Consider the following 25511-nt stretch of genomic DNA (forward strand, 5'->3'; position numbering starts at 1 on the left):
CACTGAGTTCTCGCGAGAGCGAGCGAGAACAGGGGGTTTCTGATGGTTACAGCGCTAACCGTGGATGTTTACGGAACTACAGCGACTCCAATGTTGAACCTTCATTAATTTTAACAGTTTACTGAACCTTTCTACCTTCTTTCCTTTGTACGTACTTCCCTGGTTCCTCTTTTGGGACGTAATTTCTACCTTATTCAACCCAGATTGCTGGAGCCTGGCCCAGCTATCTTAACTGGTTGCCAGCCAATCACAGAGCACACATAGACAAACAACCATCCACGCTCACGCTCATACCTAGGGGCAATTTATAGTGTCCAATCAACCTGCCATGCATGTTTTTGGAATGTGGGAGGAAACCCGCTGGACACCCACGCTGACACGGGGAGAACATACAAATTCCACACAGGAAGGCCGGAGCCGGAATCGATTCCACGACCTCTGCACTAGGGCTGGGCGATAAACCGAAAATTTACCGTTACCGAAATTTATTACAATGACCGAGATCATTTTACCCATGTCGGTAAATTCGGTGTTTAAAAAAAAAAAAAAGCCTTTTCTGTCTGCGGCAATGTTCATGCCCCTTTAAGACAGCGCCTCTAGTCACGTGACTCCACCCGTCTGATCGAGAAAGAAAACACGTCGCTGTCATAGCTGGCGGTTCAAATCCAGAAGCTTTTTCACCACCCACAACACAACCATGCTGTGTTGAAAGTTCAAAGTGAGAAGCAAGGTTCGACAAGTGACAACAGCCCATTAACGGAGGCGATTTCTCGATATGGACTACATCGGGCCGGGAGCTTAGACATGTCAAACATTTTGTATCTACATCCGACTTGTGGTCGGGTCGCAACATCAATCCCTGATTGAGCCTGACTGCATTTCATAGATGACAAGTGGCGACTGCGCACCAGAGTACTCGAGACGGCACATTTTCCCCGATGATGCACACTTGTTTATTTGGCTTGCATTGGCCTTTTCTTTCATTTTATTTAGCATTTTTTTTATTTGGCATTATTTACATCATGACAGCATCTTGGTGCAATCTAATTGCAGAAAAAGATTTAGCAAGAGGTACCCTTTTTCTTTGTGACATTGTTCAAGTCATGCAAAGCAAGCTATTTGGAACATTTATACAAATGATTTTTGTACTTTTATTTTTCATTGAAAGTAATGTGTACCAGTTGGTCAATTAAAAAAAACAGTCAATATGCATTTCCTGCATTTATTTTGATTTTAGTCCACGGGGGGAATTTATCGTGCATTTATCGTTATCGAGGTAAAATTGCTCAATTTCTCGCGATATTGATTTGAGGTCATATCGCCCAGCCCTACTCTGCACTGTGAGGCCAGCGTGCTAACCAGTCGTCCACCGTGCCACCTCTTCCGGCCTTCCTTCACTTTTTCTTCATGCCATCCTTACATTTTCTTATATTACAAGTTTTTCCTTTAAACATACTCTTGTGCCTTCTTTCCTGTCTTTAAACACATTTTTTGCCTTCCTTCCTCCCTTTCTTTTTGCTCTTTTCTTCTGTCCTTCCTTATCTTCTTCCTTCCTTCATCAACCCTTCTTTCCTTCCTTCTCTCAGACTCAGCTTTTTATTTTGCATTCTTCACTCCTTCAGTATTTGTCATGCAAAACAGCTTCAGAATCCTCCTTTGCTCTTGACAGTCTCTCTAAAATCATTTACCTTTTCGCAGTACCTGTAAAAAACTTAATTTAAAAATTATACTCCCACTTTTGTCTTGTCCCTCATTGAATTGTGTACTTGTTGTAGTGAATCTGAGTCTACAGTATTTACACAGCCCCATCCATTGAGTTGCTGCAGTTGCATACAATAAAAACACAGCAGATGCCTGCACTGATGAATGCATTTCTACGTCTGCAACAATCACTTTGAGTAATGAGCTGAATCTAAACTGTCACATTGGTCATTGTCCAGTCTCCTTTTACGGCAAGCTCGACTCCATTACAGATATGTCAGTCATACCGGGGCCGTGTTATGTTAATGCTAAATCTTGTAGTGGAACATTTCTAATTTAAAAATGTAAACTTAATGCAGAGAATAAAACATAAACCTTAAAATCCGCAGTGCAATACATTGCGGGTTTGTTTTTTTCCTCACTTGTTTAAAAAAAAATGGAAGAAAAACAAAGTGTGTGCATAAAAGCTTTTCAAACATTGTCTTCTGTTGTATTCCACCTCCACTCACTCTCAGTCTCGTCTGTACCTCGAGGCTATAAATTGCATTAAAACTCTGCATGTGTCTGCACAAAAAGATGAAAATTGTCTGACAATGGACTGTGAATACAAAACCATGACAAGATGAACAGATGGCAATGTCTGTATTTGACGTGTACTGTATTATGCTTTTTATTGTTAGCTTTCGGGCTTTTTTTGCAATGCAGTGCCTCTTCCACGACTGGTTTTCAAGTGACACATGCACATGACCTCATTTGAGTGTGTCATTACTACACGAGGCTCCATCTGCACAGAGATGATTATTGTGTTTCTTGGGTGAACAAACAACAGACAGAAGCGGATCAGCGGGATTCTTCTAGGCGAGTTGTTCCCAACGTTTATGGAGCCAAGGCATATATTTGACATAAGAAAAATGTCACGGCACAACACCCCAAAAAAAAAAAAAACAATCACCAAAAAAGTGGACGTGAAAGAATGAGCTCATTGCTATTTACACGCAAATGTTCTTAGAGGGAAACTTGGGCCTATTTAGTTAAACACAAAGCTATTTTTCTGTTTTATGAATGGCACCAGTTGGATTCACAGGTTAGTTAGGGCAGTTAAAATATCAGCGAATCTAATGTGATTTCCACTCAACGAGCATCAAAAGCAGGGATGGGAACCTGGTGGCCACACGCTGAATGGCCAGTTGAGCAATTTGAAAAAAAAAAAAAAAAAAAAAATTTAAGAAAATGATTTTGTTGATTTTTTTTTTTACCAAACCCCCAAAACTCAATAAAAAATATTGATGAAGTTTCCTAAATATTTTCCATGATAAACTGTGCCAAACAGGGCAAAAAATCTCAGGAAAAATTAAAATAATTCAAAATATTAGGAAAAAAAAGCACAAATGAGCAAATTTGCCGAACTGCGAATATGAAGGGGTCGCTTACACTGGGTCTTTACTGTCCTATAGTATTACATTTTTGAGTGAGTTTATTTTTCTGGAAAAAAATGTTCTTGCACCTGATGTTGGTTTCTTGTTTTGTACCATCCTTGAATGCTAATTGTTATGCAAGTGAGAACTCTGAACTGGAAAAAAACAATTGTGATTATTTTAATGTTTGCTTAAAACCTTTTGTTGTTATGATAATGGATCTTTTATCCAGATATTGAAACATATAGCAAAAATTAAATATATTAAGAGCACATGTTTTGTAGGTATGCAGGTATTTTATCCATTTTTAAAATGGCATTTTTTGTCATACATTTGGTTAGGAAATGGCGGGTGCTATTATGTAGCACTTAAAAAAAAAAAAAAGCAACCTACCTGCTATAATTGCACACCCTGTATGAAGGAATAGTTAACACCACAAGTGTGTTTTGCTTCATCACCCCTGGTGAAGTGTTCCGGGTATGTCCCACCGGCAGGAGGCCCAGGGGACGACCCAGGACACACTGGAGGGACTATGTGTCCCGGTGTTCTGACAAAATGTCCTACCCATCGAGATGTCCTACCAATGCCTAGTGCGCATGCGCGCGCATGCGCATAACGCCGATAGTGATTTCGCGGGGAAGTTAGTTGCTTTTTGTCCTACCGATAGTGATTTCGCTGGAAGTTTGCAGCATTTTTTCCTACCTCTGCATTGTGCGGTGAAAAGCGGTGAGTACTTAATGTTTTCATTTTCATTTGAGTCTTATTTGACTTTTTCATTGTCTCAAAATACTTTTGGCGTGTGTTTCAGTTGTCTACATTTCTCACGCAGTGTATGTATACCATACTCGTTTGATATCGCCAGTAAATGTTCTCTTTGTAGTAATTCTGAGTTTCATTGTTGGTGGTTTGACTTAATTAGAAAGAAAACAAAAACAATGATCCAGTAAAAATGACAGAATATAGCCACTTTAAGTTAGTACTTCCAAACCTGATACAGATATGGCCTGACTGAGTATGCAGTTATGTATGTGCTCCTTAATGTTTCCTACTTTGCTTGTTAATTAATGTCAACTGTACCAGAAGGAAAATAGTTTGCAACAAGTTCAAGTTCAAACGTCATCGCGTGTGAGAAATAAAAATATTACTTGAGACTTGCTGAATATTCACAGGAGTTGTTTCAGGGATGTCATAGAGGAATACTGTGATGATGAAAGTGATTGTGGCTACCTGCTCCGTTCGCATGGAATTAGTGCAGTGTGAAACATAACACGTGTAACATGGAGAGGTTTAATTAATCATTCAATCATTAATGTAACCATTAAATGTTAGGCAAGCCCCCTTTCTGTACGTTTTTAAAACCGGTTTGAAGACATTTTTATTCTGCAGCTTTCAACTCAACATGAGACTATCACTGTTCTTCTGGTATCTATGTGTTTTAATTTGTGTTAATTTCCCGCTAATTCATATTGCACCCAATGGAAAGCGCTTTGTTACGGCTCCAGCTGTTGTGAAATGCGCCATATAAATAAAGTTGTATTGTATTGTATTGTATTGTATTTCCTTTCATTCTATCTCCACTGGGGGTGCTTTCACCGTCCGAGATAGCAGCTGAATTGATGCATCCATTTGACGGCCCGTGACAGGCTGTGCGACACATGGACCAGGGCGTGGACGAGTCAAGCGGGTCTGTTTCAAGCCATCTGACAAACTGCAACATAATGATGAGGCAGCTTTATATTTATTAAAAAAAAAGCGCCGATAGAAAGTGGCTGGAGCGAAGCAAAGCGGCTTTATCTTTTGACAAATGATCGAAAATCCTAATTGCAGGGCGCAGATGTGACAGCACAGATTGTCTCTCAAGTATGACTCAGCTCTAATAAGGAGTTTAAACACTTTGGATATTCACACGTGCAATTAAACCACGTTCATTTTCACTCGTCGCCAATGACAAGAGGCAATATTGAATGGCGTGGATGTGATCATGAGATTGAATAAGAGCGCTCATTTAACAGCAGCTCTGCTTCAGGCGCAGCACTAATGTGAGCTAAATGTTAAAATCATATGACAAGGCTCACACTGGTTGCATGTAGTATTTCATACCACCAGCAGCTACATGAATGCCACAGATCTTAAATTTAAAACAATATTAAATATGGGAAAACAATATTGACAAGTTGTTATACATATTTTCCGATGTTCGGCAGTCCGTCTCGTGGCCGCAATGGTCCAACCCTCCGGCCTGGCCGGACACCCATTTTTGGGGCGGGGGTGACAAATTTAAAAAAAGGGTTTCTATTAACAAAAGCCGAGGATGATTTCGGTCCTGCCCAAGAATCGGGCCTTGTGCATGTGATGAACCAACTCGCGAAATGGGCAAAGGACAAAAATTGCCTCAGAACGCGTCAAAAACGCCACTACCAACTGTTTGTGAATGAGGAGACGACAGACAGTAGTGTGCATTCAAGCGTGCCTGTATTTCCTTATTGGGACATCACGCAACCCGCGTCTCCCACCTGCCACTGGGGCACACCATGACAAGAGGGGGGACAATACCACAATCTCTATATTCAACTGTGCATACTCAATTGCATTGGGCAAATTCATTTCGAGGAAAAAAGAAGAAGAAGATGAATAATAAGAAGGAGAAGAATAAGACCATAATAAGCTCATAATAATGTAAGAAGATTTCAGGGTCGGGGGCCAATGATTTTTATGAATAAGACCGGAGGGTCAAGGCCGGAATGGTACAGTGATAGCGGCCGGAGGGCAGGGGACTGACTGGCTAAGAAGGGTCCCGTGCCCAGTTCTGACATTTTATTTGTTATACATGCAACGCTGATCAAAATTCATGCTGCTGTTCACATTCACATCTCTATTTATACTCAAGTGCAATTCCTCTAAATTTAGAGGGTATTTCCAAATAATAGTGTGGTCATCTTCGAGGATGCTGGCGAGCTTCTTCTGCAACTCCAGTCACATTTTCATTACTTTTCTGGAAAAACCTTTTTAGGTAGCACCAGTTACTTGGGATTTATTGCTTTCATGTCAGGATATAGTTTATAGATATAATTTTCTCTGCGTTGTTCATGTTCACTTCTTTTAAATGCAAATGGTGGGGGAGGACACTACACTTATATATTATATTGATGGTTGCTGGTGGGGTGCTCTCAAAGAGTGAGCGGTTTCACTTTATTTTTGTTTTATTTTTATATGCTTATATGCCAGTAAACAATATTAAAAAATGACATTTAAAAAAATTGCTTGTACAGGCAATAATTTTACATCGGCAACCGTTTGTGCTAGTGAAAAATGAGCTTGAGAAGATCATGTTGGCACATAATATTCACAAAGGAGCGGCTGCATTTTGTTGCTTGGCAGGGTGTGATGCCCACAACAGTTCATCACAAGTCGACCAGAATGTGCGTCTGCTGCTGGACAAGCTTGATAAACAACCCCCCCCCCAAAAAAAAATTCTTTGGGGTAGTGGATGCTGAGTATTTCTCATCTTCACTGTCTTATTGCATGGCAGCTGAAGCTGCAATGCCGTTTCCGAATGTTTTGGCACGCAGCTCGTGGAGCATAGCCCGGATCAAAGCTGCGGGTAGATAAGAGAGAGATGGAGATAATTTTGTCTTGCCCTGCTACTCTCGTGTAACCGATGGGGATTTAATTTTCTAAAGATGGCGTGGAACGAAAAGATAACTTGTTGATTTGAGGATTGGAGAAGAAATGAAAGAAGCTCAGTTAACTGTTAGCTTATCTGCTCACTGCATTGCTGTGGCAAACTCTTCTCCTTGTCTTTGATGTCGTGATGAATGACTTGCGAGAAAAGTTATACAAACATCAACTCTCACTCCAAAATCTTAGCCTAAAAAAGAAAAATGTAATTACATTTGCAATATATTACTTAATTCAAGCAAAATTATCAAGCAGAACAGAAAGACTTTACAAGAAAGATTATTTTAAACAAGTAAAAATACGAGTGTAAAAAACATACATTTTAAATTGTTTGTGTATTTCTACTCCCCGCACATATGTAATTAGTTAATCAGCTCTAAAATACAACTGATAAGTTTTATACTTTAAGATTTGTAAGGGAAAAAATGCAAGTAAAATGCCGTCAAACAAAAATTGCTCGGCAATAAGAAATATTATGGGATGCTCACTTTCTGATCAGCTACTGTTCCAGTTCATTCACATCACAACAATCAAAACCGTGGCTCGGCCCAATTCTGTGTTGACAATGCAATCATAAATACTCAGCAGGTTTAACACGATTGTCTGGTCAGACTGATGAGAAAGTATAAAGAACAACACCCCATACCACAGGTCAATTTCAGAGTCAATCGATAATTGGGTCTTTGCTGACGTAGTTGGAAATGAAGGAAAATGATTAAAATCTCAAATTTGTCCCAATTGTTGAAACAGTTATAATTCATATTCATCCACCCGATCTTGCTGACAAACTCTCCAGAGACTTGAACATTCAAAGATTCAAAACACAATCTCAGTATAGCAATTTTCCAAAATGATATTTACACTTTATTTATGTGGGGCTAACTTAATAAAACAACCCGTTGCCTGGCAGATGAAAACAGGATTTTCAGGCAATAAGTAAGCATGTTTCATTTGAAAAGCAAAAGGAAAGTCAGATCGGCACGATAGTAATCATATGACAATATATCCAGAAGAAGAAGAAGAAGAGTACATTTTTCTTTTACATTAGCTCTACATACATCGTGGTGATATTGTGCTTTGAGAAGACGTCTGCAACAAGAACACAGTTACGGAAACAGTTCAACAGCCCCACAACACAAAAGGAGTCCACTCCCCAACATTGTCCCTCTGGCCCAGCCCCCAGGCAGGGATGAATAGATGGAAGGATGGATGGATGGATGAACAATAAAGCAACAAAACAATGGATAAATAAAAAAAGTCTACACACCCCGGTTCAAATTATTTTTTTGTGATATAAAATAAGACAGCAGTGCCATCTTTCTTATACAAAGAATGGTTTTTTTTTTTAAATTTTTTACAATTTAATTCTGCAAGTCACAGGTCACAAGAATGGTAGAAAGTTTTAAAACAATTTATCACAAAACATGGTATTCGAACAGGGGTGTGTAGACTTTTGACAGCCTCTATAGATGAACAGATGACAAATCAAGAGTAGAAAACGTGCAGGCCAAAGTGTCGTCCACGCCAAGCAATCCACACACATTAAAACATAATGACCGATATGACGTCTGGTAACATTCAAAACAAATGGGGTGTTTGGTCTGACTTGAGGAAGGATCCCTGAAAGCGACGTGAGAAGAGAGAAAGAAATGACTTGAACGAAACTTTTACTGCGGCTATTTTAGGTCGGATGACATTCAAAAGCAATTTGGATCTTGCTGTGACACAGTAAAAGAAAACGTAGGAGTTTAACAGGATGGTTTGGTTGAAAAAATTTCTTGTTAGCGACAAAAGGAACGCGCCTTCCCGAATGTGACTATTTGGATCACATAACATTCGAAAGCATTAGGGTTTTTGCCATTACCTTGCCATACAAAAAGGAACCCTGGATGTTCAAAGAGTTGACTGACAGTGTTACTCGTAAAAAAGAGAGGCCGCAAGTAAAATGCAAAAATAATGATTAGACTGACACCAGCTACCATGACCCACTTGAATCTGAACACATTCAAAAGTAATATGGTTTTGATAACTCAGCAAAAGGAGACCTGGAAGTTTAAAAGGGAAATTTGGTTGAACTTTTTCAAAAGTCCTAATTTGACCTCAACTAACCATGCGCATTTTGAATCATAATGGATAACATTCAAAAGCCCTGGAGGTTTCTGGGGTTGAAAACGTATTTTCCATAATATAGAGGTGCCTTGAGGTACGGGTGACCCAGCTTGCAAGTTTTTTGAGATACGAGCTGCCGTCCTGGCATTATGTTTGCTTTGACTTTGCCTTAGGAATGCCCCTGCTAGCTTAATTCGAACACATAATGGGAAATGACAGACTCACATTTATACAGTGGAGTTATATGCTTTAAGCATAAGATTTTGATCACAACCAAGCAAACAAAAAAATGAAAATAATATAACTGCAAACAAGCAAACAAAAAAATTAAAATAATATTATAACTGTATCTTACTGAGTCTTACTTTTGTGAGAGTCTCCTTTTCATTTATTTCTGAATGACTGTATTATACTCAGCGGCACAGTGGCCAACTGGTTAGCACGTCTGCCTCACAGTAAAGAGGTGCAGGGTTTGATGCCGGGCTCCGACCTTCCTGTCTGCGTGGGTTTCCCTCCGGGTACTCCAGTTTCATCCCACATTCCAAAAACATGCATGGCAGGTTGATTGGACACTCTAAATTGCCCCTAGGTATGAGTGTGAGCGTGGACGGTTGTACGTCTTAGTGGGCCCAGCGATTGACTGGCAACCAGTTCAGGGTGTACACCGCCGACTGCCCGAAGACAGTTGGGATGCTGCGACCCTCGAGAAGCGGCTCAAAATGGAAGGATGGATATATTATACTCCCCCTGCTGGCCACGTTGCACACACCAGAAGGAGCTGCAATGAATTAATGATTAAGTACAACGATTTAATTCTTTCCATTCTATTTAAGTATGTTCCTACTACCCGATTTCATAAAGTACAATATTATATTAAATATTAACAATTCTTGGGGGGGAAGACAATTTGAGTGTTTAAAATTATAGATGTGGTCACGGAGCGACATAAATTTGTATCTCAAGGCACCACTATGTGTTCCATTTGAATGCAAGCAAAAATGCTGAGAAAAGTCGCTTTGCGGAGACGACAGAGGCATCTTTTGCGTGATTTACAGACGCACGACACACACACATACACATACAGACATGAGACGTGGCATCTTCCTCCTGCTGAACGAGGCAAACTTGGTAATTTTTGAATAGTATATTCAAATACAGTAGATGTGTATAATATAATGGATATCTCAAAAGAAAGAAAAAAAAAAAAGAAAACTGGAAAGCAACATATAAGACATGCAAATGGATGATTACGATCATGCATTTACACACCTGAATTTCCCGCCAACGCTTACTTTGAGAACACACGCCATGATGTCGCTACATGTGCTGAGCAAAGTTTGTCCCTCTGGTGTTTTTTTGGGGGGGGTTGTACTGATTTACTTTGTTCTTATGGGTGCGTTTGAGTGAGAGCGGTCCAAGTTGGCGTCTCCTTTGCGGCAGTGCTCCAGAAGGATAAATAAATTAGAGTCCTGCGTGAAATGGATGTTTTGGTGTGTACTCTCCACTCTGCTAAGCCTGGGGCGACAGATTTCCTCCCATCTTTCCATCTGAAATTCCCATACAAAAGTGCCTCTGGTTGGCCATGGCGTCAGTTCTTCGCCCAGATAGTCTCGTTGAATGGTTTGGACTTTGGTTGCAATAACGCACGAACGAACGCACGCACGCACTCAAGCTCGGCTCACGTTCAGCTCAGCAGGTGAAGTCCTCGAAGTTTCCCTGGGCCGGGTGATGAGGTAGCATGTTGCCCGGGTACGTGGACGGCGTGCGCAGGTTGTCGCACGGAGCCTAGCGGGAAGAGAAAAACACAAGAAAAAGGAAAAGGGGCATGAAGATGGAGGAAGAAGTGACATTAGAAACAATATCTATCTAATCAGGGCACTTTTTCGTCAGAAACTTGCCGATTTCTTTGATTCGAACATTTCATGTAGAGAAGCCAAAATCTAAATCAAGATTAAAATTTAATTAATTGTCTAGTCTCAGAGTGCTATATTCAAAGATTCATTTTCATCATGTTCACGAACAATGAAATTAAAAAGCAAAGTCTATCAATGAAAAAAAAAAGTGAAATTTAAACCTAACTTCTAAAAGTCACGATTAACAAGACTGAGATAATCAGAGGTGGCATATCCGGGTCCAAAAAGCAAAAACCCTGCCAAAGTTTGGCTTTAGCCAGAAGTGCAAGTTGAAGAAGAAAAATTAGCTAATTTTCCTATCGGTTGAGTAGAAGCACATGGGGTTAAAGCCAAACTGTGGCAAGGTTTTTACTTTCTGGACCCAAATTTGCCACCTCTGGCGATCATACACTCTGAACGGTAGATGCAAACAGTGAGATTTGTTTGTTGCGAGGCTCTCCTTAAGCCATACAGTGATCCTGGCGCCAAACATGCACTGACAATGTTTTTCAGCAAAAAAAAACAACCGGACAGACGTTTGCAGTATCAGTGGCAATGTAATTAACATAACTGCTCTCTGGCTCCAGCTGCGAAACGTGACTGGCAGTCCAAAGGCCACATGTACAAAGACATGCGTGGCTTTCCAACTAGAACACGGTGAAAGGCCAAATCCAAAAATTGTGCATTCAATCAAAGCTCAAATGTTGGGAGGACCAGACTCCTCCATCCCTACGCCCTTACACTTGACCGGAAACTGTATATTATCTGATTTATACGTCAGATATTCAATGCCTATCAGATTTTTGTCCACTTTAGGAAAAAAAATATTGGATTCCTTTCTTATTTTTCTATGCATGCTGCTATGATACTTATCCCAAATGTGGTACTTCAGAGCAAAAAATGGGAATCATTTCGCTGGAACTATGCAGCATGAATCCACTTTATGTCATTTCCAACCAAATAATAGAATCACTTTAACTCAAAATAGAAACTCCTGTGAAAACGTGCTTTTGTGCTTGGCGTAGGCGATAAAGCTCAAGAGCGGACCTTTGAGGTTAAACTTGAAGGCCGTAGGGTCTGAATCCAAGATTCAATCAATAAAAGTGATGGAAAAAGAGGAGGATCATCATTCCTTTGCTCTGCTTTCCAATCGAAGTGGCTTCATTGAGGCTGACAAACGTGAATTGTCACCACCCAGCCCCTCAAGTTTTTAATCTGACCCCCTCCTTGCTTTGATTAAGCTCAATCTGCGCTCGCATGTCTCATCTTCTATCTCATCCGCCGACCCGTTACTCGTCCGCCCACCGCCTCGCTTTCCTGCCGCTTCACAAGCGCGAAAGCGGCAGAGGCGGGAGACGGCCATGCGTTCGGACGTGGCCAGAGCACTTAAAAGGCAACGCGGGGCGGGGGTGTGCATGGGGAATGGTGGGAAGTAACCAAGTACAAATACTTGTATTTTATTTAAGTAATTTTTTCAGGTATTTGTACTTGAGTATTTGTTTTCTGATGACTTGTTGCATTTACCACAAAAAAAAAAAACATAACATATATAGAAAAGCCTGTACATCGTATAGTGTTTGTGCCGTTAAGAGGCAGGCCCTGGTTTTTATCTTTTTTTTTTCTTTACACAAGTATCTGTATTACTACATTGAGTACAGCATTTGACTACTTTCGTCACCTCTGGTCTACTGACATGGTGCTTCACATCATCCAAACTCAGCACAGTGCCTCGGTCATTGTTGTTGCGTCCTTTGTGTTTCTTCTTCACGCATCGGCACAGCTTGTACTTGATCACCTGAGAAGTGAGGCAAAGACAGACAGACGGAAGGCTGTGTCATCAGAGCACAACGCCGCTTGTTCGAGCCCACACAGTTTGTATTGAAAACATCTGGCAGGTTGAAATGAGATTTTACGCCGCTGCAAATATGTTTCCCCACTGACCACTCAAAGCAAACAAACGGACAGAGATGTGCAGGCAAAAAAAAAAAAAAAAAAAGCTCTCAGCATCGTGATAGTTCTCTCTGACTAATGACCGCGGACATTGTGACTCATCTAAAGTATAACAGCTGAAATGTTAATGTATTCAAGACGTGTGTGTGTGCACGGAGGGATGATAATTTCAATAGAAGAGTGGCACAGCACAGCAGTCTTTTTTTAGGAAGCAACTGAGACAGCAGGAGTGAAAGAATAAGAATACGGGCAAACACATTTTCTTAAACATTTTGATCTTGATGTGGGAATTATCCTTGGCCACTGAAGTATGTATGGAATAATAATATGGGTATATTTTTTATTATCCAATACAGAAGAGTGACTCTTTATTGTGAAATTGGTGCTTGTTCCCTTTTTAATTTTTAAACATAGTAGTGATTTCACAGCAAAATTAGTATTGAATATTTAATCGTTTTGGAGAGAATTTTTAGGAATTAATTATTATTTTCTTCCCAGTGCATTTCAATGGATAGCCATTATATGCAAATTTTGTCTGTTCGTAGGCAGTCGACCGCACGGTAAATACACAAGTTGTTTAAATACTTTGGACAGTTTGGTCCCTCTTCTGATTGGATCGGTGATCGCTTAGCGTTTTTTTTTTTTTGAACTTCAAAATCCTGATCATGTAAAGCCTAAATCCAGTTAAAGTATCTGTCCAGCCAATATGGCCCATTTTTCACTATCAAGCTCAGTTTATATATTTTTTGATTAGGGAATTGAAATTAGTTATCAATTTCTTTTTTTTATCTATTAATTTTGGAGAAATTAGGAAATAAGTGACGACTTGAAAAACGTCTACATTCAATGAGAAATATGGCCACGCCCCCCTCCGCTCTCCCCATGTGATAATTCAAGGCTACTTTACCTCGTAGAGGTAGTCAAAGAGTTCAAGGATGGTAAGGATGCTGGCTCCGATAAAGAGGCCCATCTGACCCCCAATGTCACCTGAGAGGCAGAGGACAAAACACCATTGCTGTGTATTCCACAGGTACTACACAAGCACATCTAACCTTTCTGAGGTTGTTTCAGTAGAAATGCCGCCACCGTGCATTTAGTTTTTATCTGTCATCTGCTTACCCAGGAGGCCCGCCAGCTCATAGGCCTTCTTTTGTTCAATGGTCTCGTAGTTGAGGGCTTCAAAGAAGATATCCAGGACCAGAAGGTTATCTCTGCGGAAAACATGTCGCAAATTAATGCACTCAAAAGGGGCCTGTCTCGTGGAGCCAATGGCGTAAATAAGTTGGTGTTGCTAACTAACAACCGAGTTGGCTCAAGGTCCTTGTGGGTATGCTCCAAACGAACAAAAGCTAAAAGGCTATTTTTGAATCAGAAGGCAGGCTATTATCCAAAGTTGTGAGGATTCATCTCTATGGAGACGAGATCAACTACACACGTCAGACTTGTGCTTCTATTCGTATCAGCCAGCACATTTTTTTTTTAATAAAATCTGAGTCATGAGAAGCAATGAGCCATCAGTGTCAAAGGAGATTCTGGTGAAGTTGACGGCTGAACTTACGTGACTTGAGGCAAATGAAGGCAGCTTAGCATCTGCTCACATTGTCATGAAGACATTCGGCGTACATTTGTTTCCTTGTCACATTATGTAGGTGTCAGGCTACTATTCCATGTGAAACTGTCCATGCCGCAGATACCAAATGTGCACATCAACAAGAATTCTACCTTTAAAATAATAACAATAATGCCCCACTGCAACCACAATTAAAGAGTTAAGCACCAATGAACAAGCTCTTGAACTTCCTTTACATGTTTGCTTCAAAACTAATCAGAAAACTTTGACAGAGCAAAAAATCTTAGCAATCAATTTAGCATTGCCAATCTATTGAAGATCATTGGAGATCATTTGGTAAAATTCCCTAGGAGTTCATTAAAGTACCCCTGGTATTTGCACAAAATGGCTGACTTTCTGTTCAAGTCGAACTATGGGTCATTGAAACTTTTTGTGCATCCGATATTATGACGCACGTCCACCCAATTTCGTACTCTTTTTACGATTTCACACTAATGAATGAACCAGGAGCACGGTCACCTGCAAATTATATGAGTCTATCCTCAAACATTAGCATAAGTGAAAAAAAAACTGAGAAAGGGAGCACTGCTTAATTTTTGGAGCCAGTCTCTGCTATGGAACACCCGATGAAATTGGTTGGCTTATTGAAGAAAAGAAATATGCACTGGGCTCCGATGATTACAAGCACGGATGTGTTGTATTTTTAATTGTATTTTTTTCATGTTCTTATATACCAGTTTGTCAAAATATATCTTTAAGAGAAAGCAGTCCAGGCGTAAGTATAGGTTGAGGAACACCGTACAGGACTAATTTTATTTTATTTGTTTTTCATCAGAAACGGCATTGATTAATTGACTTCGACTTGACTTTCGTCACATTATAGTTGACTGCAAAAAATCTTTGCACATTCAACTCCTCCTATGTTCTCGCATAAAGCCGTAGTGTGAAGTCTGCAGTCACTGTGATGTGAATGGTATGCTTTTGGAGCCTGAAATGGGACCCTTCTATGTTGAAGTTCCCTGTATTTGAACATGAAAGTATGCAAGCCATACTTTAACAGTCCTTTGTGTGTGCTTGAGCTCTATACAAAGTACCAAGTGTGAAGTCCAAAACCAAAATTGATTATCCTCAACATTTTCATCAAGTGTTCATTCCTTTTGGTAAACACTGAGTTTTTTTCTTATTCATTAAAAGTGTAATTGAACAGGTGGAAAATTGATGGCTGAAAGGACTGTCCTCATATATAATATATATTATAACAGCCTCTTTATTAGCAACATCTTTCACCATGGCAGCTGAAGAAGTCCCCTTGGTCTATGCTGGAAGGCATAACCGATCAATAGGTAGGCACATTTTCCTGAAGGTGTTTTCGTCGAGCTGCAGAAAGGTTGAAGCCTCCATGTTTTGAGGCTCTCGCACATGTTACATATTGTTAATGATGCCATGTGTTGCAATCCTGTACTGTGTGTATGTCCACTGCAGAAAGCCAGTCCGTGCAAAGATTTGGCTTTTACATCACTAAGCGCTGAACAGCCCACCTGCCAAGACATGCAGGGGTGGCCCACCTAAATAATGAATCTTGTTTTCACTCCGCAGAGTGAGGATGGCAGTGTGGGAGCTTCTCTCCTACGCTTCTTCTTTGAAAGTTTTCACTTCCACTTCCCGCCAAAGACTTGCGATTTACACCACAGAGCATTGCACAGCCCACATATGGGAACTCTCAAAAGCCTCCCCCCACAGAGATTACATGGCCATAAAATTAAAGCACCCACAAAAAGTCGCAAACTTTTGAACGACATGTCAAGTGCATGCTGGAGTGTTCATGCTGGATGGGTCCCCCACAAACAATGGTACCCCGCATGATGGTGCTCAACACAGTGAGTGGTGACTCTGGATACAGGGAGACTGGAAGACTCACAGAAAAACATAAAAGTGGTTTACATGGTGTTAGAGAACAGCAAGTTGTCCAAACACTACTGAAACGTTGAACAGGTGTGTATTTTGAGTGGGACGGACCAGTAAAATCATGATCGATAGGATATAACAATTGGCATTAATATTACGCAGATTATCGCTATTTGCATGCTGTACTAGTGTTACCAGTAGTTGAATGTGTCATATTTAACACATTTATGTAGTACTTAGCTTTTTTTTTTCACCAATAAAAACATAACCATTTTTATACTTCACCAAATCTTCTTGCGGACCGGATTAAAACCATTTGCGGGCCTGATCCGGCACACGGGCCGTATGTTTAACACCCCTGTCCTATAGCATTCTATGTTCATCCTAAAAATTTCCCTCGAAAGCCCAATATACATTTTTGTTAGTAGTGTGGTGTGTAAGCAAGGACTCAAGACACAATTTGCCAATGGAAGCCAATGACGAGCATTACAGTCAAATTCTTCGATGGAACGTTCTTAGTGATTTGCTGAAGACATTCATAATCTTTGTGGTATGACTATAACGCTCTGAGATGCTACTAGATGGCACCAAAGCGTTTGTTAGTAGCAAAGTAGTAATTGGTGTCAAGGAAGTATGTTGAAGTGATAGATCTCAATGGTAGAGACCAACATCTTTGCGTGGAGGAGCTTTGTTGAGCATAGTTATTGGTGGAAGTTATACAGAGTCCGCCGCATGTTCTTTGTCTCAAAACCAAATAATTTTTAAGCAATTATTTTTGGAACTGAACTGTAAAATGAGTTTAAAATTAGATAAAGTGTTTGGGAATAATAGCATGTAGTATACAGTATTTACAATTTAAAGTTCCACATTTTTTTTTTTAGGGTGGGGGGATCAATTCCTGGAGTTTTTTTTGTTTTGTTTGCTTTTGCTATTCATGGCATGGCACAGTTCCTAACTCCCACGAATATCAGGAGTATAGGTTACACCATGACAAGTGGGTATTGAGCTTGTCCTGATGGCCTCCGGAAAGCAGCGTCATATTGGTGAATGTGAAATGATTCATGATGGCTTAGAACATTTGCAACGGGAACTGTCACTGAACATTCCAACTACGTGTGTATGTGTGTGTGTTTGTGTGTCTATGTCTGTTTTTTTTCCTGCCGCCTAAAGGCTGCAATCTTGCCATCCCATGAATATTTTCCTCTATCCGTCCCCGAGGACGCGCAAGCGATTAACATCAAAACAGAGAAAATAAGGTGGGTGAATTCACATCTAAGTGAAGGCAGTGACTTTAGGGGCGCTCTGACAGCATCTGGTGTAATTATCTTGTCCTGAACTGCTCCGCCGAGAACCATAGATGAAAGACTCAACTGTTACTGCACCCTCTTTCCGATTTCCTTCAACTACTTAATAATTTAACGGAATCTTTTAAGAAGATTTGACAGAGAAACACTTGATACATGGTGGAATAATCCAATTAAATCACTATCGTCTTCTCACCTGGGTACAGGAGTGTTGAGCGACTCTGCAGCCAGCAACAAATGACCAGTTGCTATGTTTTGGACATATTATGAAAACTATGCGAGCTTCTACTGCAGAATCGCAGTGTGCACAGATTTAAAACAGATTTCTCGAGTGGGCAAGTCTCGGCCACTAGTTTTGCGGTGATATGAATTGCAGCTGTACGATGTGGCAAAGTTGCGAATTATAGCCCATCAAATGCACAGAAGCTTTTGAACAGACGTAAAATCAATTTCCAGGTTTAAGCAATAAAGACTCAGCTGCTGGCCGCCAGCCACTGCCAAGACATAAAATTATAATATATAAAGTACACATACATTCGGTTTTACTTAACTACATTTACAATTTCATGTAAATGTGGCGGAAACAAGTGAAGCTTGGAGTAACATGTTTTTTACGAGCTGTGCACCTATTGCAGAATCCATTCAAATGAGTAAAAGAGAGTCCTGTTTTTCAATATCCAGGAAGTCTTCATATTACGTACTCGACCTACGATGTTTCAACTTTACAACGGCCGTGACTCGAGCGACATTTTCGGTTCACACTGCAGGAAAATGTGACCCAGATCGGAGCTTTTTGCCCATTTTGTGACAGTCTGAACGGCTCCGTTAAGATTTCTTCAAATCCAACTTGGGCCTACTTTTATATGTGGTTCTAGATTGGATATGTATGGGATTTTTTTTGGAGTGTAGCCGCAGCCAAATGGCCTCATTGACGTCATTCGGAGCCCAAAATGCGCTCCGCATGGGCGGAATGAGAGTGCTGGCAGCTGGGAGATTGAATCTGCAAAGTTGTCTTGAGTAATAGTATTGATTTTATATTTTACTTTGACTTAATCCCACTTGAAACATGAAGCATAAAGTGGACATTTATGGTGATAGTAATAATTCAGCCACTAATTGCTTTGCACAGGAATGACGTGACGTCTCCATAAAATGAGATCGAAAACGTTTGCCTCATCATTAGTTTTAGAAAGGGTGATTTCTATTTGGTCATAATTATAAAATTATCATGACTTGATTCGTAACGGTTTGTAGTTAGAGCTGGTAACAAAAGCTGCCTGAATGAATGCAAAATGCGTTCATCATGAGACAAACATATAGATATGTTAAAAAATATATTTAGTGAACAATGAACCAAAATATATGAATTTAAATAACATCAACGATGACACCCAGATGGCTTTCTGACCTTTGCTCATGCTAAAGTATATACCACACAGATTTGCTTTCTGCAGGCAAAAAAATATCACACAGAAATCAATCTATCGTTACAAGTTGAATCAACATTCAAAATGGGGCATAATCTGTCACCTTTCAATGAACTGGGGATGCAATTTACTGTCTCTTTATGCTCTGACCAGCTGTTGGTGGACTGGGTTCTTGTCTCAGCTCACATTGACTCGCATTGGCTAAATCCAGGTTGAGAGCTATTGGGGCTGCTGGTTGGGTCACGAGGGTCTGTCTGGGCCTGATTTGTGGCTCTTCACAAAAAAGTCTGCAATATCTCCCTTCCTTTTGCATTGTTAAGGTTACGTAATTTAGCTATCTTTATCATTCAGACTTTAAAATAACAAACAAGCTTCACAGACACTACAACAATCTCTGGGCATTTATTCCAGTTCCATCTATCTAATTATAGTCTGGGATGGAATTCTTTGCAAACTGGGTTATTTATCATGTGACTGAAATCCAAAGCACTATCACCCAACAGCAACTGAACAGAATACTAGCAAACATTGAAACAACCAAAACAAGGAACAAAGAAATACAATTAACACAAACACGTATCTCTCATTACATTCATATCCAAAGTGTTGCAAAGCATCCTGGGAGTGTAAAGGTTAATCTAACCTGTGATGTTTCTTGCTCGCAATAACAAAAATGGTAAGACGGACTACCACATCATGGACAGCGACCCTTTTATCCAGCCTTCTCTCGCATGTACATACCGGTCTGGTGTCAACTGACTGTAGTCTCAAACCTTCACCAAAAGATGGTCATAACACATTGTGTAATGGTCTAAGTCAGTCCCGCGGCGCACTGATCAAAGTCACACGTGAATATATTTTTCACACATTTAGCGCTCCGCATTATAAGGCCAGTCCATTTTTGGAGAAATTTGGGGAATTTTAGGTGCGCCTTATGGTTGTGAAAATACGTTACCTACGTAAAGCTTGGACACACCACTGTTTGTATATTGTATTTTTGTGACTTGGGGTAAAACCAGGAAATGGGAGTGTGAAGTGGAGTTTCTTGCCTTGTTCTTGATTTACCAGTCGATCTACGTTTCTACCCTGTCCGATGGTCGCGAGTTGAGGATTGCAACCGAAAGAACTAGATTATTAGATTAGATACTCAGTTACAAGCGGTCGGAATGCATTTCCTCCGCAGGGTGTCCGGGTTCTCCCTTAGAGATAATGTGAGAAGCTCGGTCATCCGAGAGGAATGCAGAGTCGAGCCGCTACTCCTCCACGTTGAGAGGTGCCAGATCAGGTGGCTCGGGCATCTGATTAGGATGCCTCTTGGATGCCTCCCCGGTGAGGTGTTCTGGGCACGTCCCATTGGCACGAGGCCCTGAATGCGACCAAGGACACGCTGGAGAGACTATGTCTCTTCGCTAACCTGGGAACACCGTCGGATCCCTCTGGAAGAGCTGGAACATGTGGCTGGGGAGAGGGGAGTCTGGGCTTCTGTGTTCAAACTGCTGCCTCCACAACCTGACTACGGATAAGCGGCAGATAAGGGATGGATGAATGGAAGGTCGAAATATTGTATTGAAAAAAATGGGAGCTGTTCTAATCTATGAAAAAAAATGATTTAAGGCTACGCATCCATGTGGACAATCAAATTCAAAATCCAAACATTCTCCAACACAGGCTTTGGAAAAGTCGGTTTTGGAGGGACCTATCCACATTGGAATTGTTCTGAAAAGAAACTTCCTGCTTCCTCCATTTGTTGTTCGTTGAGCAGTAAATCCCAAGCGACAAGATCACAATTTGCATATAGACGCAATTTTTGTTTGGTGGTTTGTCATGAGATTTTTCTCAAAATAGGTGCTTTGGTTCAATAAACGCTGGGAAACTGACAGCGTAAGACTTACGCTATGTACTGCTCTGTCTTGTTGAACTTCTTAGCGAGATACTTGGCAGACGCTTTGCTGGGGATCTTGACGAAAGACATCTCTTTACCGTAGCGCGTCAAGTTGCATGGCGTCTCGCACATGCAGTAGTCGTTGTCCCTCTCCACAAGGAAGTCTGAAAGGAAAATGCGAGGGATTTGAAAGGAAGAAGTCAAGCGTGGATTTACAAATAAAGTTGTTTTGTGTTGTGTTATCACGGATATGGCTTGATAAACAAACAATGCCTGCGGAGAGAAGGGACACTGCAGTGTTGTGCAGCAGATGCCGCAAGGTGAAGCTGACAGGTAAGATTTGGTCATGTGGACGTCTGAGAGTGCAAGTCAATTAGGAAACAGGCAGCAGACTTGAAGGCATGTTTTAAAGTGACAAATAACTGAGATTTAGCGTTCGAAGACTGATAACATTGGTGTCAAGCGACACTATTTGGCACCATCTGCTTAAGTAGGACACTCAAAACCGATATTCGGCCCACATTTTCCATCCCTTGCAATCAATGTTAGCAAAGGCCTGGTGACGGGATCTTCTGGTGTTGCTTGTTCAAAGTGATTTTTCTTTCCCAATCTGTAAATTACGGTGGTCGAGAAAGGTCACAAGAATTGCAAAAAACAAAACCACAATTTAGCACCTCAGCCTTGTATTTTCTTAACTTTTACTCAACATTATCAACGTCTAATACAAGGCTGGTAAGTGACAGCTGTCCTCTCGTACACGTTGAACCCGTCGTACACACATACAAACTACAGGAACAGTACAAATAAATTATTTGAAAACAGCGTAAATCATATTTCTGACATTGCTACAATGACAAGCGCACGCAATAAAATGTTTTATTACTATTCCAGCTTTGCGTCTTTTTCCATCCCGCGGAGTCACTTTACAATAACACGGTAGTTCAATGTTGTTGTGTTGTGGCTTTTGCAATTGTTGTGTCTTTCTCGCCCACCATATTAAATGTTATGATCAGGGTTCTAAATTAAATAAACAAAAGCAGACCATTTTGTTTTAGTAACAGGTTCTCTGTGTGTTTACAATGTGTATGTTGCGGACACACATGCTTGCTTAGTTTAGCAATTACTGTGCATATGCTAATGTTAGCTTGTTATTACACATATACATAGTCACATCTTAGAAAGAAGGGCTTTGGAACAGAAACACGGCAATGTTGGATTTCCCCAGAATCAGTGCTCGGAAAGTACCAACGCAAATCAGTCAATGCCCAAAAAGTACCATCTTTGGTACCCATCTTGAGCATTTCTTACCTAAGGCGGGATCTGCACACTCCTTATACTGCTCAGGGGTGCAGTAGGGGGCGTCTCCTGCAGGGCAAAGTAGAGGACAATTGGGATAAAAAATATGAGCAATAGTCATTAACACTTTTAACTGAAGATAGTTACCATATTTAACTACATTTTCACATAACACACTTCCAGAATAAACTGTTTACATTTCCTTATTTTTTTCAGTTCTGTAAAGAACATTAGCACGGGACAGTTTTTGCAGTGGATTATGAAACTGGATAAAAGAAATTCTGCATACTGTTTTACCGCACAAACATGATCATGTGACAACCACAACAGAGAGTTATGGCTTTATTATTTGTGTTTTTATGTATTTATTGGATCGATCTTGTAAGGGTGGATGTAGTTGATGCCTGAATCAAAGAATATAGGACATTATCGTGCCATTGTCAAAAATATCTTCCTATGGATTAGAAAGACTCACCTACGAATTTAATGAGGACAGCCGCTATAGAAAATGGATGTATGGACATGAGTGTCCTTGAAGGCAGCAATCCAACAAAGCGGACGACATTGACACTAAGGGCTAAAATGCATCACACCCTTTTCCTTCTTTCTTTGTTGTGTGGCTCTTCATGACAAGATGACCATCTTAATTTGAGTAAAGGCACCTTTTGTCCATCCATTCATTCGTTTTCTAACCTGCTAATCCTGTTCAAGGTCATCCCAGATGACTAAGGGTGGAAGGCAAAGTACATCCTGCAATGGTCGCCTGCCATACCATGGCCCCATGGCAAAGAACAAAAGGAATAGGAACTGAGCTGCGTGAAAGTGAACCACTAAACTACCAACTGCCTGAATACACTTTTGGGAGCAGAAAGCTTTATTTGGCAGCCTACGCCATGATATACGGATATTGATAACCTTATAACACCTTACAGAAAAAACGGTTTCCGATTAATTTTTTTTTTCTTTGGAACCCTAACCCAGCTATTCAACTATCAAATATAACCCTCCAATATTGACAAAAGTCATACATCTCATCTGACAGACAAGCCTAGGTTCTTTGGGAGGAGCCAAGTTTAGCCTGGGTTGTTACAGGAAGTTACAGAGTTTTCGCTGCGTGTGGATTGCACATGCGCATTCAAGTGCATTAAATAAAAGAAAAAAACAAAAATAAGCAAAATAATAAATCAAGTTATCAATACGCAATTTTTTTTAACACTAATGCTGTAAAATGAGCTTGAAATTATATTTAAGTGTCTTTGGATCATAGTTTATGGTATATTTACAAAGTAAACATTAACATAGGCGATTAAAAGTATTAGGTGAGATTTAAATAACTTATGGTATTGTATGATACTGTACATCACAAAAAGGTAAAAGTGTTGCTTTTGGTCAATTTAACGCAATTAGCGTTCCTCACCAGGCATGTGGACCATCCTGCAGTTGCAGTTTTCCACCAGGTAGCGTGTCTCGCAGTCGATACGGCAGGCCGTGATGCTATACGTGCTGAAGAAGTCTGAGTCCATCGGAGTGGCCTTGCAGTCACCCCACGGAGGCGGCAGGTAGGTCAGCTGGGTGAGAGCGAGAAATTCTTGTGTCTTGTTAGGCTGGATTAACACTGCATCCTTCAAGTCACAATTTTGATTTGGATTTGATTTTTTTTCATAGTTTGGTGAATCATGGAACTTGTACATGCCGTATTAAAAATTGCGCTCGGACTTGCACACAAAATACCCGTTTCTGAAAAGCGTTGACTTTCTGTACATTATCAGCAAGACCATCAAAACAGAAACAATATAGATACATTTACATCACGTTTGCATCTGTTTTATCGCGTATTTCTAAGTAAGTACCGCACATGAGAGTTGAATCATGTGTAAAATATAAAAATGGTATAATTTGGAAACTTAAAAAAACAATAGATGCCAGTAGTATGATAGAATAGAATAGAATAGCAATACCCTTGGTAGATGTGTGTATATAAAACTCAAGATGAGTTAACTAACCATCAGCAAACAAATGTTTTGCAAGCAAGGACAACCCGGAGCTAAATTTGTCCCGAGAATATTCATTGACTGGGTGGAGGAAGGGCACTCTGAAGAACTGAACGGCGCATTTGAACAATAATCTGAGTTTCCGAATGGTCGGAGTGAAGCAGTGCGTGCTTAGGGGGTAGTTCCGGACACACCCACAATTAGGAAACAGGGATTTTGAAATGGATTGCAATCAGTACAGATTGGATATCTGTCCACACCAGTGAAGCGTAAAACACACAGAGTGGATATACCTATCATGCCATTTTGACGTCATAGGAATATACCCATCAGTGATGGAGATACAGGCAAGTCTGCCCAAACAACAAATAAATCTGAAAAAAAAACGCTATTACTTTACATTATTATATTTCTTTTCACAATTTAATTATTATATGTTGTATTGATTTTAAAAGATAATTTGGGATTATGATACTTATGCATGGAAAAAAATTTAGATATATTTAGAGAACACTAATTTATATTCGTGAAGCAGATTTGGCCACCGCATTAATGAAAAAACTGACAAACTGCATCCAACAACGACAAGTCGGACTTTCGTGCGATAATGTTGCAGACACGCCAAAGCGAGAGACAAGAACAATAAATAAACACGCCAAGTGTGGGCCAAAAACCATCTCACTCAGATTAATGTAGTCGTATATCAAATGATAGAACCTATTTGTGACTTGTCTAGCAGAGAGATCTCATTTTTATTAACCTTTGCTTATTCAGTGTGTGTATGTTCACAGTGACCATCACTCTCTTTTACAGGGATGGCTTGATGGCAGTATCAGCACAGGCAGTGACAGCGCTCAATGAATGTGTCTAACTTAACGTCGTCTTTGCCACAACACCATGGCAGGAGTTGCTACACTCTGCTATTCATCCATTTATTTAGCTATCGTCATCAGTAGTTATAGCAGTGGCGGGCCGGGCATTTCACACGTAGGCCTTCAGTGAAGTCCGACTTGAATAAATCCCCCTCATATTAGCATCATTTATGACACCATGGCTGGAGAACTAATGTACAGACACACACTTACGCACTACTGAGTGAGAGTTGGACGACCTACCTTCTCTTGAAAGGGCCGTCTTGAAAACGGGCTCACAAGTGTATCTGCAATTAAATTCACACTTTTCCCTCCTTCTGCCATTGTGGTTTAAAAAGAGCAAGAATATAGTTTAGATTTCCGAATGGTCGCCAGTTATGACTTTCAGTTGTGTTGATTCCGCATAGCACTGCCCCCCCCCGCCAATGAGTATCCAATCACACGAGCGTTCATCACCTTCAATGTAAGGCCAGTGAGAAGGTGTTATTGTCATCAACTTGTGATCTGATAGGCTATTGC

The 25511-nt window shown here is 40.4% G+C and overlaps 1 protein-coding gene across 2 annotated transcripts in view; it reads right to left on the bottom strand.

Moving 5' to 3' along the window:
• Positions 1–7632: 7632 nt before the first annotated feature.
• LOC148327759 (acid-sensing ion channel 1) overlaps positions 7633–25511 on the bottom strand; it is a 191442-nt gene continuing 173563 nt past the window's right edge. For both annotated transcript variants that reach the window (XM_088308947.1, XM_088308946.1), the window contains 7 exons: positions 23547–23697; positions 22142–22198; positions 20844–20997; positions 13865–13956; positions 13653–13732; positions 12474–12590; positions 7633–10688 (listed from right to left, as the gene is read on the bottom strand). In XM_088308947.1, coding sequence (XP_088165073.1) covers positions 10593–10688; positions 12474–12590; positions 13653–13732; positions 13865–13956; positions 20844–20997; positions 22142–22198; positions 23547–23697 — 747 coding nt within the window. In that variant the 3' untranslated portion in view covers positions 7633–10592. The remainder of the gene's footprint in view (positions 10689–12473; positions 12591–13652; positions 13733–13864; positions 13957–20843; positions 20998–22141; positions 22199–23546; positions 23698–25511) is intronic.

Source organism: Idiotropiscis lumnitzeri, chromosome 11, assembly GCF_059441095.1.
Source record: "Idiotropiscis lumnitzeri isolate Australia: NSW breed Sydney's pygmy pipehorse chromosome 11, RoL_Ilum_1.0, whole genome shotgun sequence".
Lineage (NCBI taxonomy): Eukaryota > Metazoa > Chordata > Actinopteri > Syngnathiformes > Syngnathidae > Idiotropiscis > Idiotropiscis lumnitzeri.